Genomic DNA, 14,216 nt, shown 5'->3' on the forward strand with positions numbered 1-14,216 from the left:
TAGTAAACAATAAGTATTTCATAAAATATAAAGAACAGTTTACTTATGTTATGCGAGTTTGTTCCATTTGTAAAAGCAACGTTTCGGGGGTCCACTGCTCCCTTCAGGCTCCTTCTCTGGCACGTATTATTGCTACATGCCGTGTCAATTTACATTGAACAAGGAATAAGGTAAAAGGTTTCAATTGGTAAAAGAATTGTTAAAAACTTGCCCATGCCTCAATTAAACTTTCCATACCCATTTCATCCTTTCTAAAAGCCTCTGAAAACGTATAAAGGTTGAAACTTAAAACTGTAAAAATGCACTGTCCTCAGTCACCTGTGTTGGTACCAGATTGCCTTTCTTGTGGAATGGAGGAAGTTCTTCGAGCAGCCATTGAAGCCGAAATGTTGCTTTTACAAACAGAACATACTCACATAACGTAAGTAAACGGTTTTTTATATTGTAACGTACAGAAACCTGGTAGTTACATAATACTGGCATTGTCTCGAAGTAAGGAAAGACAAGAAAAAGACACACACATACGTACACTTATCTCGTCCTCAGTTCTTGGAACCTGGTCAAGGTTCTACTACTTCCCCTGGTTGGTGCAAGTGAACTAGGAAAACCACCAAACAGGATATCATTGTGGCTTTTGCGATCCCAGGAGTGCCATATGGCCCTGGCGATTCTGGGAATGAACTTTGAAAACAACAGGATGTCATAAGTGCATCTGTTCTGGGAAGGGTGCACCAGATGAGTACGAAAGTACCCATCACTTCCTTCAAAGGTGCAAAGGCACCTGCACATCCTTAATTCCTAGAAAGGACTAAGTACACAAGCCACTCAGTGCAAGTGTCCCTAAGGGAGAACTAAGGGGGAGACAAAGGAAATGCACAAATATAAAAAGGGCAGTTGATTCTGGGAGTCCAGTCCTCATAATCCAGTCAGCCGAGGGGGAGTTCACCTACATCGATACACCGAGATGCTGCCAGTCTACTTCGCTCCTCTCTACCTTAACCTCTTAACTGGGTAATTTCCTCGTCGAAAGCCCAATCTGCCCTGGGAATTTTTGTTGATAAATTGATGAATTTCGTAAACCAATATTTTAGTTAATATTTCTGTGCTCCATGGCATACCATTTAGGTATTGTTTATTCTTTTATTGGTCCTTGTTGTACTTTTTACAATATGCGAGATTTACAACTACAATATATCTCGGATTTCCTCAGCAGGAAAAACACGCCGTCGTTTCCGATTTGCCTGAGCCATTATTGCATACGCGATAGAACTGAACGTCGGGCTGTGTTCGTTGCTTCCCGCTAACTCTAACGGTTACAACAGTCTGGAAGTCAGAGCCATCTGGTGAAACAAAGAAGAAAGTAATTTTACGAAGTATCTCGTCATACACAACAGATATCAGCAGTAAGAACATGAGAACGTAGTATCCCGTCATGCCCATTATAAATCAGTAGAGCCAGAACGGAGTATTACGTCATACCCAGTTAAGAGGTTAAGTGGGTAAGACGACGTTCCTTCCTCTCTATAATATAACTGGTCATTTATTTAGCTAGAGTCAGGCCTTAGATTGTTGTACGACGCTGCATGACCAATGTTTAATGCAGTACACAATAAACCATATTTAATCTACCTCTGTTGTGTTATGTTCTAGCGAGTACGATTCCTTTTAAGTAACGTTTGTATCCCCAGAGCGTTACAATATTTTATGAAATACATATTGGTTACGATGGTACATTTGCAGTAGTCAGTGCTTCAAATAGAAGCTCACGTTATTTCACGATATTTCCTTGCACACTAGAAACAAAATTGGCCGCAAATATGGCATATGTGCGCATCCTGACGTCACATCTAACCCACTATATGAACACTTTTATCTGTGTACGCACATGAAATATTATAACAACATTGTTTCACTTAGTATGCTCGAAGTGAGGGGAATGCGGGAGAATGGCATCCCCGCGGGTCCCTCATTTTTATCATGTTAAACAATAGAAGAATCTTCCCAGGTCCCCAAGGCTCGACCAAATATCCCCCAGTTAACATTTTCAACTTCAAGCGCTAATTCTCTACATGCAACACAAACCCACCAAATTAAGGTTTTCACAAAACTTGGCATTATTGCATACAGAACTGAGGTAATGTAAGATGACGTCTTGTTCACCATTTATCCTTGTTTCCGAATAACACGAAAGGTAGAAAATCATTTTCAGAGGAGTCTGAAATCACGTCAGCTGCTGAGAGTTTTGACAAAGGGCATTATATAAAACTATACATGTACTACATAAATTTCCCATGTCGGAATGAAATATTTCTTTGCAAAGCAATTTAACAGTTAAACATATGTCTACTTCATACAAGATTGACAGAATATTTCTTTTTTGTCAGTGGGGCCGACCTCCATGGTGGAATGGTTAGTACAGCATGGCTACAACCTCAGGATTCCCATGTTCGAATCCCAACCTAGGCATAGTTGTTCTTTGTGAGTGTCCGTCCCTTTACCAATATGATCATATCACTTATTCTTATAGTTGCGATTAGCCAAAAGAGGAAAAAAGGGAGCATAAATAACAAAAATCAAATTGGTGGTAAAACAAGCTTCTGCAGCAATCCATTTCTTAATTAATACTCTTTTGGCCACTTTGTGCTTTGGCAATTTTAAACACATGAGCACGATATCTCCACAGATGACTACATATTTCCTTACTTACTTCCTCCCTCCCTCCCTCACACTCTCTCTCTCTCACACATACATACACACGCACGCACACACACACACACGCACACACACACACACACAAAAGCAAATTAGTACTGATTGACTCCCACAAGCCTTCAGGTGGTTTGGCATCCAAGTATGAGTCGCCAACAAGTTGTCCCGTTTGCTTATCCTGATTAATAAGCGACATTTGGTATTTCCAATGATTTCATCCCTTGAGACCCACAAATCTGGCTAATACCAGATTTCAATCAGTTCAACATAAATAAAAGCTTACATTCTTCAGTGTATGGAGAGCCAAAGTCACGTAAAAAAAGCTGAAGTAACAGAAAATTGTGCAATAGGCACTAACCTTCATAATAGGCATTTATAGGCACTATAGAAATGCTTTTTCGGACTAGAAACACCATGAAAAACTTTAAACATTAAAGCCAATGTTTTACTACAAAGAAATAAAAGAGGCAAATAGGCAAAAATCGGCACCCTGGTTATGACTCATCAATGCAAGTGTCACTCATTTACACTTGTTCAAGAGTCAAGCATTTATATTGCAGAAAACTATTGCTGATTCATTTTGATTATTTTACTTCACATTTCTACCACTTTTGGCTAATCGCGCATATGAGGATGAATGTTGAAATGATGAAATTGATGAAGGCATAGTCACAGAGAACACCCATGCCCAGGTTTTGAACCTGGGACCCCTGGCATCGTAGCACACTGTGCTAACCACTCTGCCGCCAGAAACTATCATTATCCTGATTTAAAACAAGTGCCACAAGTACACAGCTCATACTTTAAAAAATAAGGATATAAATGGAAGAAAAAATGGCAAAAACACAGATACTATCACAAAATACGGGGGTGTCTCACTCGCTCTCGGTCCCAGATTTTTGCTTATATAAATCAAAGTAATTGTTATAATTTAAGAACATTTGCTAAGGACATACCTTGGTGTGTGAGAAGCGTGGTGAAATCATGAGAATGAGTGCCACGGTCATTCTAGGCGTGCGCATGCGCAAGTCAGCCATTTGATGCGGTTTTACGGACGCGTGCTTGTTACAGTTGTGAGATTGTAGGTGTGCGTTCTTGTTGTGAAGCACCTGATACAGAGTCCAATGTGGTTTGTGTTTGTGTTTGCAGTAACAGTACAGAAGACTAAAGGCAATTACTGGAAAACGGAGTCCGTAAAGCAGTGCCAGCGGCAATTTACGAGGGTGGTTCAGCATGCTCCGCCCCTGACCCATTCCCAGTGATAGTAGAGACCTGAAATTTTATATGTAACATTGTTCATTCTTTAGACTAATATTTCAAGAATTTACAATTTCTCTTTTCATTACACGTTGATGATCAGTAAGAAGTGTAGCCACATGTGAAACAATGGAAAAATCTGAGGTCCGAGCAGTGATAAAATATTTACTCAAGAAAAATCTAACACCGAAAGACATCCATGCAGATATGGTGGGAACTCTTGGAGACTCTAGCCTTTCATATGGTGCCGTGAATTTAAATGTGGTCGGCAGACCTGTGAAGATGAGCATGGTGGTGGCTCATCTGCAACGGTGACCACAGCAGAAATGATTACAAAAGTGCACGACATGATTTTGGCAGACCGGCGAGTGACTGTCCGCCATATAGCAGACACATGTGGCATCTCAACTGGCAGTGTGCATTCAATTATTCATCATCATTTGTTAATGAAAAAAATCTCTGCACATTGAATCCCGAGAATGCTGACGGTCAACCAAAAGAGGACACGTCGTGCGACAAGTCAGAACCTGTTGCGGACAATAAAGGTTGACAAGCCAAAGTTTCTGAAGAGATTTGTTACAATGGATGAAACGTGGGTTCACCACTTCGATCCCGAAAGTAAACGCCAAAGCATGCAATGGAAACACCCCCATTCTCCACCCCCAAAGAAATTCAAGGTTCAACCATCAAAGGGCAAAGTGATGGCATCTGTGTTCTGGGATGCAGAAGGAATTCTTTTGATAGATTATCTCCAACAGGGAAAGACAATCACAGGTGTTTATTCTGCAAACCTAATTGAAGAATTACGTACCGCCATCAAGGAGAAACGTCGTGGAATGTTCGCCCGTGGTTTGTTGTTCCATTGTGACAATGCTCCCGCCCACACCTCCCAAGTTGCAGTGGCTGCAATTCATGCAGCAGGGTTCAAAATTGTCCCTCATGCCCCTTATTCTTCAGATCTGGCCCCCAGTGACTTCCACCTGTTCCCGAACATGAAGAAACACCTTCGTGGAAAACATTTTGCCAGCGATTCCGAGGTTATGGATGTTGTGAATGCTTGGTTGCAGGACCAACCAAAATATTATTTTCCTACTGGGATTGAAGCACTGGAAGGCCGATTGGAAAAGTGTGTTAATGTTGCAGGGGACTATGTTGAAAAGTGACAGTGATTTGGTTTTCCTACGAGGGTTCCTTCTATGTCAGGGGCGGAGCATGCTGAACCACCCTCGTACAGTTCAGTCTTGATTTCAGAAACCAACTGCAAAGTCTTCAATTGAATATTTGGTGAAGAAACTTGAAACAACAGGAACATTGTTGGATGTCAATGGAGACGAACGTCCAACACTGCCACAAAGAATGGCGCAGCCTGTGAAAAAACAGATTGATGACCTCACCAACAAAGTCACAACATCAGCATGAACGAAATTGAGTCTTTCTTTGAAAATTGGGTCATTTCAAAGGGACTTTGGCCACCAAGATCGCCCGATCTTACCCCACCGGACTTCTTCTTATGAGGCTTGCTGATAGGCAAAGTGTATCAGAACAAGCCACAGACTCTTTTGCAACTGAAAGACAACATTCGGCAGGAAATAGATGATGTGCCTTCCGATGTGTTGATGGAGAGACCTGTACAGGCATGCCTTGATGCTCGAGGTGATCACTTCCAACATTTTCTTTGATGTCATCATGCTTCACACAATCGAAGGTATGTAAAAAAAAAAAAAGGTAAAGTGCTCCCCTGTGCATAGCACCATGCCATGAAGGCATATAGGGGGTGTGGGGGTAACACCCCACACTTTCTTGACCCGGCCGTGAGTGGGGTGATGTGATCAGCATCACGCCCCTGACCGCCTTTACCCCCCAGGGTTTCCCCCAGGTACCCATATTATGTGACGCTGGGTGGGCACCGGGGCCGCTTCCAATGTTAGAAAAGTTCCCGGATTTATGTCCGTAGCAAATTTTATTACATTGCAACAATTATCTTGATTAATAGTTTTTCTTGTATGTACGCATTGCTTGCATTATAGAATTATTTTCTTGTAGTTTACGGTTATTACAAGCATAAGAAAACAGTTTTTCTTTGTGACGTTTCAGGAGAACACACGCTCCTTTCATCAGACATTTATTTTCATTTTGACTAAAGATACAGTTATAACAATGGTTAGTAATTTTTAAACAAAAAGAATCCGTTATATAATGAATGTTGTCAATGTTACATTGTTGTAATATAGCAACTTAACTGTGAAAAAAGCAGTCTGTTGTATTTTTATTTGAGACTTTTTAAATTATGAATCCAAAATATCATCAGGCAATTCAAATTCATCATTGTTTTCACAAAGTCTTTTGATGTTTTCTGTTACATTAAATTTCAAAGATGGTGGCTTACTCCATTTGTGAAAAAGAAAACTCCATACTGGATCTACGTTACCATTTTCATTATTTAATTTATTCCAGTGTTCTTCTGCAATGAACGAAGCTTCCCAGACATTCAACTCTGTGTTTCCCGTTAATCTTTTTAAAACCCTTCTCTTTTTAATCAAATGTTTCTCTTCGATGATATGAGTTGACAAACCTGTTCTTGGGTTTAGATTTATAATGTCCAAATCATGTTCGTGCCATCTTATTGCCATTTTCCTTGCTGTTTGTCCCACATAATCCTTTGAACATGAACAACTTATATTATATATTCCTGTGGTTTCCGCATCTGGTAGAGAGTTTCTCATTTTGAATTCATTAAATGTACCTTCCAAACTTCTTGGTGATTTAAAAACAATTTTGAAATCAAAACTTCTGAAAATTTTTGCAATTTTATGTGAGAATCCCTTGTGGAATGGAATGCACACAAATTTCTTTTCAACAGATTTTTCATCTTTGTCTGTACTTCTCTTTTCCTTTAGTTTTCTTGCTACTTGTTTTTTGATTTGGTTTATTCTGTTAGTGTGAAAGCCATTTTCTTTTGCTATATTAAAAAGCCTTTCTTCTTCATTTTTGATATCCTCATTATTAGAACAGAGTCTTTGTGCTCTCAGGAAAAAATTTAAAAATATGTTATCCATTGTTATACGTGAATGTTCTGAATTGGTATGGATGTATTTTTCACCCGCTAATTTTTTTCTATGGACTGATGTTTGAATTGTTGAGTCAGTTGTCTTAATTTGCAGATCAAGGAAAGAAATTACATTGTTATTCATGGGTTCACAAGTGAATTTTATGCGACGATGTGATTCATTTAACAATTTAAATACGTCCATGATGGTGTTATCATTTTTAGCAATAATTAATAATTTAATGAATTCAAAATGAGAAACTCTCTACCAGATGCGGAAACCACAGGAATATATAATATAAGTTGTTCATGTTTAAAGGATTATGTGGGACAAACAGCAAGGAAAATGGCAATAAGATGGCACGAACATGATTTGGACATTATAAATCTAAACCCAAGAACAGGTTTGTCAACTCATATCATCGAAGAGAAACATTTGATTAAAAAGAGAAGGGTTTTAAAAAGATTAACGGGAAACACAGAGTTGAATGTCTGGGAAGCTTCGTTCATTGCAGAAGAACACTGGAATAAATTAAATAATGAAAATGGTAACGTAGATCCAGTATGGAGTTTTCTTTTTCACAAATGGAGTAAGCCACCATCTTTGAAATTTAATGTAACAGAAAACATCAAAAGACTTTGTGAAAACAATGATGAATTTGAATTGCCTGATGATATTTTGGATTCATAATTTAAAAAGTCTCAAATAAAAATACAACAGACTGCTTTTTTCACAGTTAAGTTGCTATATTACAACAATGTAACATTGACAACATTCATTATATAACGGATTCTTTTTGTTTAAAAATTACTAACCATTGTTATAACTGTATCTTTAGTCAAAATGAAAATAAATGTCTGATGAAAGGAGCGTGTGTTCTCCTGAAACGTCACAAAGAAAAACTGTTTTCTTATGCTTGTAATAACCGTAAACTACAAGAAAATAACATTATCTTGATTTCTATATGCAAAAATTTGGGGCAATAAGCGAGTGAGACACCCTGTATATATTATTACAGTAATTATTAGATTCCTTTACTATATGGACACTAACCTTCAAACATGTCAGATATCTTTGGCTGCTTCATTGCTGCCCGTAGCTCTGCCTCCTTCTGGCGCCAACGCTTCTTCTTGAGGCAGATATTAAAATCAAAGTCATCTCCGTCCATTGTGAAGCCATCAACCACCATATACTCTTCAGCTTCTGGTGTCTCATCCTCCATATCTTCCGACTGAAAAGAGAAAATATGTGTATTGTGAATAAAATTTCGTACGAGGTGCATTTCAAAAGTAAGGGCCGATCAATTATAAAAAGCGACTCACACTTGCACAGAAACATGAACTAGTCCATTGGCGACCCAGTAGTCATATTTTTGCCAGTCAGCTGTTGGTCATCCGTTAGTTAGAGTGTTAAAATAGCTGTGCGATTGCGCAATCCCACCAGAGTGAAGTAGTAGGGTGGAATTAGGATATGACTGGAAAATAATTACTAAAGAAATGATCTTTGGAGGTGTTGTTCATCTACTTCAGGGCAACTTATAGCCAGAATGCTAAAACCGTATGCCTTGGGCAAATCTAGATATCTAAGGAACAATAACAGAGACTAAATAGGCTTTGCCATGAATAGTATGAAGATTGATTGATTGAGTTGGTGTTTTAAGTCCACTTTATGCACAGTAAGGCTAATCGGGACTGGACCTACAGTTTAAAGTGAGATCCGAACCACTGTGTGCCTCCACCAGGTATCGAACCCGGGATCTCTTGATTACAGAGCGAATACGCTACCACTGCGCCATCGGGGAGGCCTGAATGTTATGAAGAACACAAAGCTTTATCAAAAGGTTGTTTCTCATTCATGAATTGTAGCAGCAGCTGAAATAGAGTGTACAGTCCGAATTGTAGAAATACAGGGTGGTGCGTAAGTCAGTTGACCCATGGAACTAATGACGGAATGAGGAAATAATGATCAAAATAGTTCACAGATAGTGATATCTCGTGATCACTGATAGGTTGGTGTTGCCTTGCAATTTCGCTTTGTGAGGAATAGTTTAGGAGATGGTGTACAGCTGACAAACATAGCAAGATTGTGACTGTTTTGGGGAACTGAACTTTGCGCCACTGAAAATAGTGGAAACTTATGTGCTGGCACGTTGTAACACGAATGTCTTTAAATGTTTTAAGTCCATGTGGAAATGGAAATATCATGTAATCATGTATCACCAATGTAACAGTTATTTATCTAAATAGTCCTGGCTGATATTTTTATGGACTTGAAAACTTTTTAATTCTGCCCCCTCTCCCGCAAGTTAAGCTCAAAGTTAGATTTTGCTCACGAAAGTTTGGTCCCAAGCTACACCTATGTCTATGAAAGTTACAAAGTTAGTATTATCCCTTCCCTGCAGGAGGACGGTGATGGGATCGACATTGTGGAGCTTGTTCCCTGTTACCCCATCCTGCCAAATGGGCCTCCCCAATGGCACAGTGGTAGCATCGTTGCCTTGTAATCAAGGGGTCCCGGGTTTGATTCCCGGTGTAGGCACACAGTATATCAGATCCCACTTTAAACTGTAGGTCCAGTCTAGATTAGCGTTACTGTGCATAAAGTGGACTTAAAACAACAACTCAATCAATCAACCCATTCTGCCAGATCTCAAGGAGGAAATAACGGAACACGTCCCTGGCCTATATAAGGTGGAAACACTGTGGAAGACTTTGGCTGCAGCTGCTTCGTTGCCTTTAATGCGCAACCACACTTACAAAGAAGGATGCGCACCATCGAAAAGGTGTCCGGAAGCGAGTGGTTCCAGACTTTGGAGCACACTCAAGGAATCAGAATAAATGGGAACTCTCTACAAGTGTGAACTTGACCAAAGTTCAGCACCTTTAGTACTGCATACAGTTCTGCCATGTAGATGGAACACGGAGAAAGTAAAGCTGTGACTGTGTGAGTTGACAACAAGGTACAACCCATTGACTCAACCGTCCATATAAAAAACAATAATAAAAAAACGTAGGTGTCTCTGCCTTTGGGAGAGAAGTTAAGAGATGGGTTAATGGGTCATGCAGGTAATTTGTAAGTGAGGAGAGACTGAAAAGCGGAAGGTTCCAAGCAGATCACTATCAACACCAAATACTGAGGATCTCTTCACACAGAGTGGCCTTGTGGCATGAGGATGAAGACGATACACAGTCAACATTCTCTCGTCAGAGACTGTGGTGAGATAGATGGGATTGAGGGCAAGTGGAGGTAGGTACTAATGAACAATAAGTTGCCTTTGTAGAGATGACGAGCACCCAAAACCTCCATAAACAAGTAGAGATTCGACCGGTACGAAATACAATGGGACACTGACGAATAACAGCACAATGAACAGTGTTGAGGATGCAAAGTTGAGAAGGATGAGAGATGAATGCATAACACATCCACAATCGAATTTCGACCTAATGAGAGAACAATGCGGTCATAATGCCAAAATGTGTGACTTAACACATAGAGAAGCTTGACAACTCTTAAACAAGATTACTTCAGCTGACAGAGATGAGATTGCCAGGGAACGAAATACACTTGCTTGCATCACAATATTGGAGAAGTGTTAAGCACAATGAAATGTTTTTGAATGAATTGAGAAGTTTAAAAATGGACAGACAGGTGTCAAGCTCGAAGGAGCAGCAGAATGATTGTGTGGAGGGTGCGGCCATTTTTACCCTGTAAAACAAAAGAAAAAGAAAAAAATGGTTGTGAAAATCAAATATACACTAAACACATTCAATTGACATGCCCACACAGAAAGCAGCATGGTCAACCCAAAGAAAATTACAGCAAAGTGCAGATACGTATTGACCAACCCTCGTACGTAAAATGATTTTCCCATGCTTCCATCTTTTGGCATTTTGGATTTTAGTTATCCTAACATTAATGAACATTCCTATCATAAATCTTCTCTATAGTATTTAATTCCGGCTTGGAACAAATTTTTCGCTAATTTCACTAATTATTGACTGATCCTCGTACAAAATGATTTCCCCAAGCTTCAAACATTTGGCAGTTTGAATTTGAGTTTCTAACATTGGGGAACAATCCTGGAAAAAAATCTTTCCTTTAGTATTTAATTCCGGATTGGGGCTAAAAATTTAAGCTAATTCCACCCTGTGATTCGATTTCTTAATGCCAAAGGTCATAATGCAGCCGAAATTCATGGAGAATTGTCTGGGTCTGAGTGTAATGAGTGAAGGAAAAGTACGGCAATGGTTTCGTGCATTCCATCTGCACGTAAAGTCATGGCAGCTGTTTTCTGGAATCAACAAAGTGTGCTTTGGGGAATTTCATAGATCCGGGGAAAACAATCAGATTGCCGGCATACTGCGAAACACAATACAAACCAGGCATGCCATACAAAACCAACGAAGTGGAGTCTGCACTCGGGAAATGTTCTTATTCATGATAACGCTAGACCACACACTGCTGCTCTCACTCTATAGATGAGTCAGAGGAGCAGAACGGAACTTTTTGATCACTCCTCGAATAGTCTGAAACCTGCACCTAGTGTCTATCATGTTTTTCTGTACATCAAGAGTTGGCTTGCGTTTCAAAGATTTCAAGAAACTGAGTTATTCAAACTGGTAGTGTTGGACTAGCTAAACTCTTAGGTGGCAAACTTCCATGCAGAGGGTATTAAAAACACCTTGTTCAACAGTATCAAAAGTGCTTTGAAAATAATGGTGACTATGTTGAAATATGAAGTGGATATGTAAGTGCTTGTAACCACTAATACAGTCTTGCTACACTTCATTTATTGTTTGTTATATTCAATCTGCCCTATTTTTTCAAATGAACCTCGTATAACAGTAGAGATGCAATTAAGCCAATTTCCAATGGATGAACATCAGCCTAAATTGGCAAAGTGAAATCAGCAAGAATCTCATATCAAAACTAAGGGCAGGCTAGATTAATCTGTACACTATCAACATCGTCCTCTGCGTTAGGTGTTAGAGTGGACACCCCAGGACCATGGTAAAATTCAAATATAATTCCCGGTTTTCAAGGCAAACTTTCCAAAAATTCAGTACAAAATGATGTTTTCTCTTGTTTCAGCACTATTAGTGACACTCATGGTGATAGTAATAGTGAACTTTACCAAATTACTGACATCAAAAGAACTGCATCTGTTGGTGTCGAGATGAAAGCCATGCGACAATGCTGCCATGCGACAATGCTGCCAGGCGATGAGCAAAGATGAAGGTCACGTCCCACGTGCAAATTTATTTAAGAGCATATATGTACAGTGCACTTCTATTAATTTTCAAAAACACCAGCAAAGTTGAAATATAAGTTATTACTTACATCTGACGAGCCCATGTTCCCACTGGCAGTCTCTGGATAGTATAAGGACCATGCTCTGTAAAATAGAAAAAAGGTGTAAAAATAATGCATAAAATACATATTAAGCATATGAGATAAAGAAGCAATCAGAGGAAAGAATTTACATTAGGATCCGCTGAAATAGCAGCCTGGTATTTCATGCACACTATTACAGATATGAATTCACATTCTGATCTATGGAAAAACAAACTTACTACCCTATCTGTCTTGCTTATGTTGCTAGCCACAGCCATGAACCGAATACTACTTCTTAACAATATACGAGGACCGTTCAATAAATAAGATTGACTGTGCCATAAAATTTGTTACAAAAATAATTGATGCACATGGTTGACGAGCCCTGTCGCCTCAAAGGAACAATAGGAATTTCACCCACCGACGTGAAGGTGCATGTGCAGAGGGGAAGGAAACGACAGAACATTGTGAAACGCCAGGCTCGCACCATTAGAGAGGAGGACAGCATGGCAGGTGCACGTGTATTGGACAACTGGTATCAGGAAGAAGTGTGTGCTGTGATTTGGTACGAATGGGCAAATGGCTTGACATCCACAGGATGTGTACGGTGACACTGTAATGTCTGTGCAGATGGTCAGAAGGTGGTGAAACACAGGACAAGATTGGTGGGAATTGGGTGGTTGTTTTAGCACCTAGTGATTTCCATTTTTTCCCATACATGAAGAATAAGTTACAAGGTCAGCATTTTCAAACTGATGAGGAAGTCCAGACTGCAGTAAGACGAGTGTAGCAGGGCACAGGATTGAACTTATCTAGGCACGCAGAGTTTGCATGTATATATTACCAAATAAAAATATTACAACAAAGGGAAACTTATTTTTTGAACAACCCTCGTATCTATTCAGGCATAATTTTAACATTATCTCTCAATATTATCAAAATTAATCCTACACAAGTTATAAACACATCGTATCAGCTTTTAAATGCACCTCAAACCCTTCAGACTGCTGGCATCTTCAACAAAAGTGTGATGATTCTTGCACAAAATCCTCACTTTTATGCTATTTCAAGAGCACAATTTAAGCACCTAGGTACAGATGATTCACTCTACTTACAAAAATGAAGCTACACATAAAAACTGACATCTACATCCTGAGTGATTTTCAGCCACTCAAATTCACATACGCTTTCAAAAATTTGCATTGGATGTTTTACTTTTGGAAGGCAGTGTACAACCATACATATACAGGGTGTTCCCATGACCTTCAATCACTCTGGCAGGGTGGATGGAGACTGATCAAGTACCAATAAGAGAAGGAACTCCTTATATTGTATTAATATTTCTAAAATAAGATAAAACTAGACAAATGCAATACTTACTTTGACAAGACATTATCCAATGACAGAACTTTTTCAGAGTCCAGAAGGTACTTTAACGAAAACAAGACAATTATTAAACATATCGCAAGAACAAAATTCCTTACCTGAAAAAATATTAACATAATATTGTGTAAAAAATAAACTTTCAGCTTCATAGAAGAAAATGAACAAAACATGGATACATAAATTACACATCAATTTTAAATAACAAACAAAATGCCAGGATTTTGCACTAAATCACATGGTCCAATTACTACCTGTCCTACAAACAATGTTATTTACAGTATTGGTATTCTACCTAGTCCTACCATAAATACTGTCCCAAAGTTGTAAGTAAATAGACACAAAATGGTGAGAGATATTTTAATATCAGAATAACATGAGGTGCATGGATGCATTATGAACCAAAATCACAAATAATTATTCGAAATGGCCACCTTTAGCACTGACACACTTCTGAAGTCTTCGTGGCCACGCATCAATGGAATT

General features: G+C 39.1%; 1 protein-coding gene across 2 annotated transcripts in view; it reads right to left on the reverse strand.

Moving 5' to 3' along the window:
• The window catches only part of LOC145981752 (uncharacterized), a 132,677-nt gene that overhangs the window by 103,897 nt on the left and 14,564 nt on the right, over positions 1 to 14,216 (reverse strand). For both annotated transcript variants that reach the window (XM_083115158.1, XM_083115159.1), the window contains 3 exons: positions 13,728 to 13,777; positions 12,354 to 12,408; positions 8,067 to 8,244 (listed from right to left, as the gene is read on the reverse strand). In XM_083115158.1, the coding sequence (XP_082971284.1) occupies positions 8,067 to 8,244; positions 12,354 to 12,408; positions 13,728 to 13,777 (283 nt within the window). The remainder of the gene's footprint in view (positions 1 to 8,066; positions 8,245 to 12,353; positions 12,409 to 13,727; positions 13,778 to 14,216) is intronic.

This window comes from Lepisma saccharinum, chromosome 30, assembly GCF_977018435.1.
Source record: "Lepisma saccharinum chromosome 30, izLepSacc3.1, whole genome shotgun sequence".
NCBI lineage: Eukaryota > Metazoa > Arthropoda > Insecta > Zygentoma > Lepismatidae > Lepisma > Lepisma saccharinum.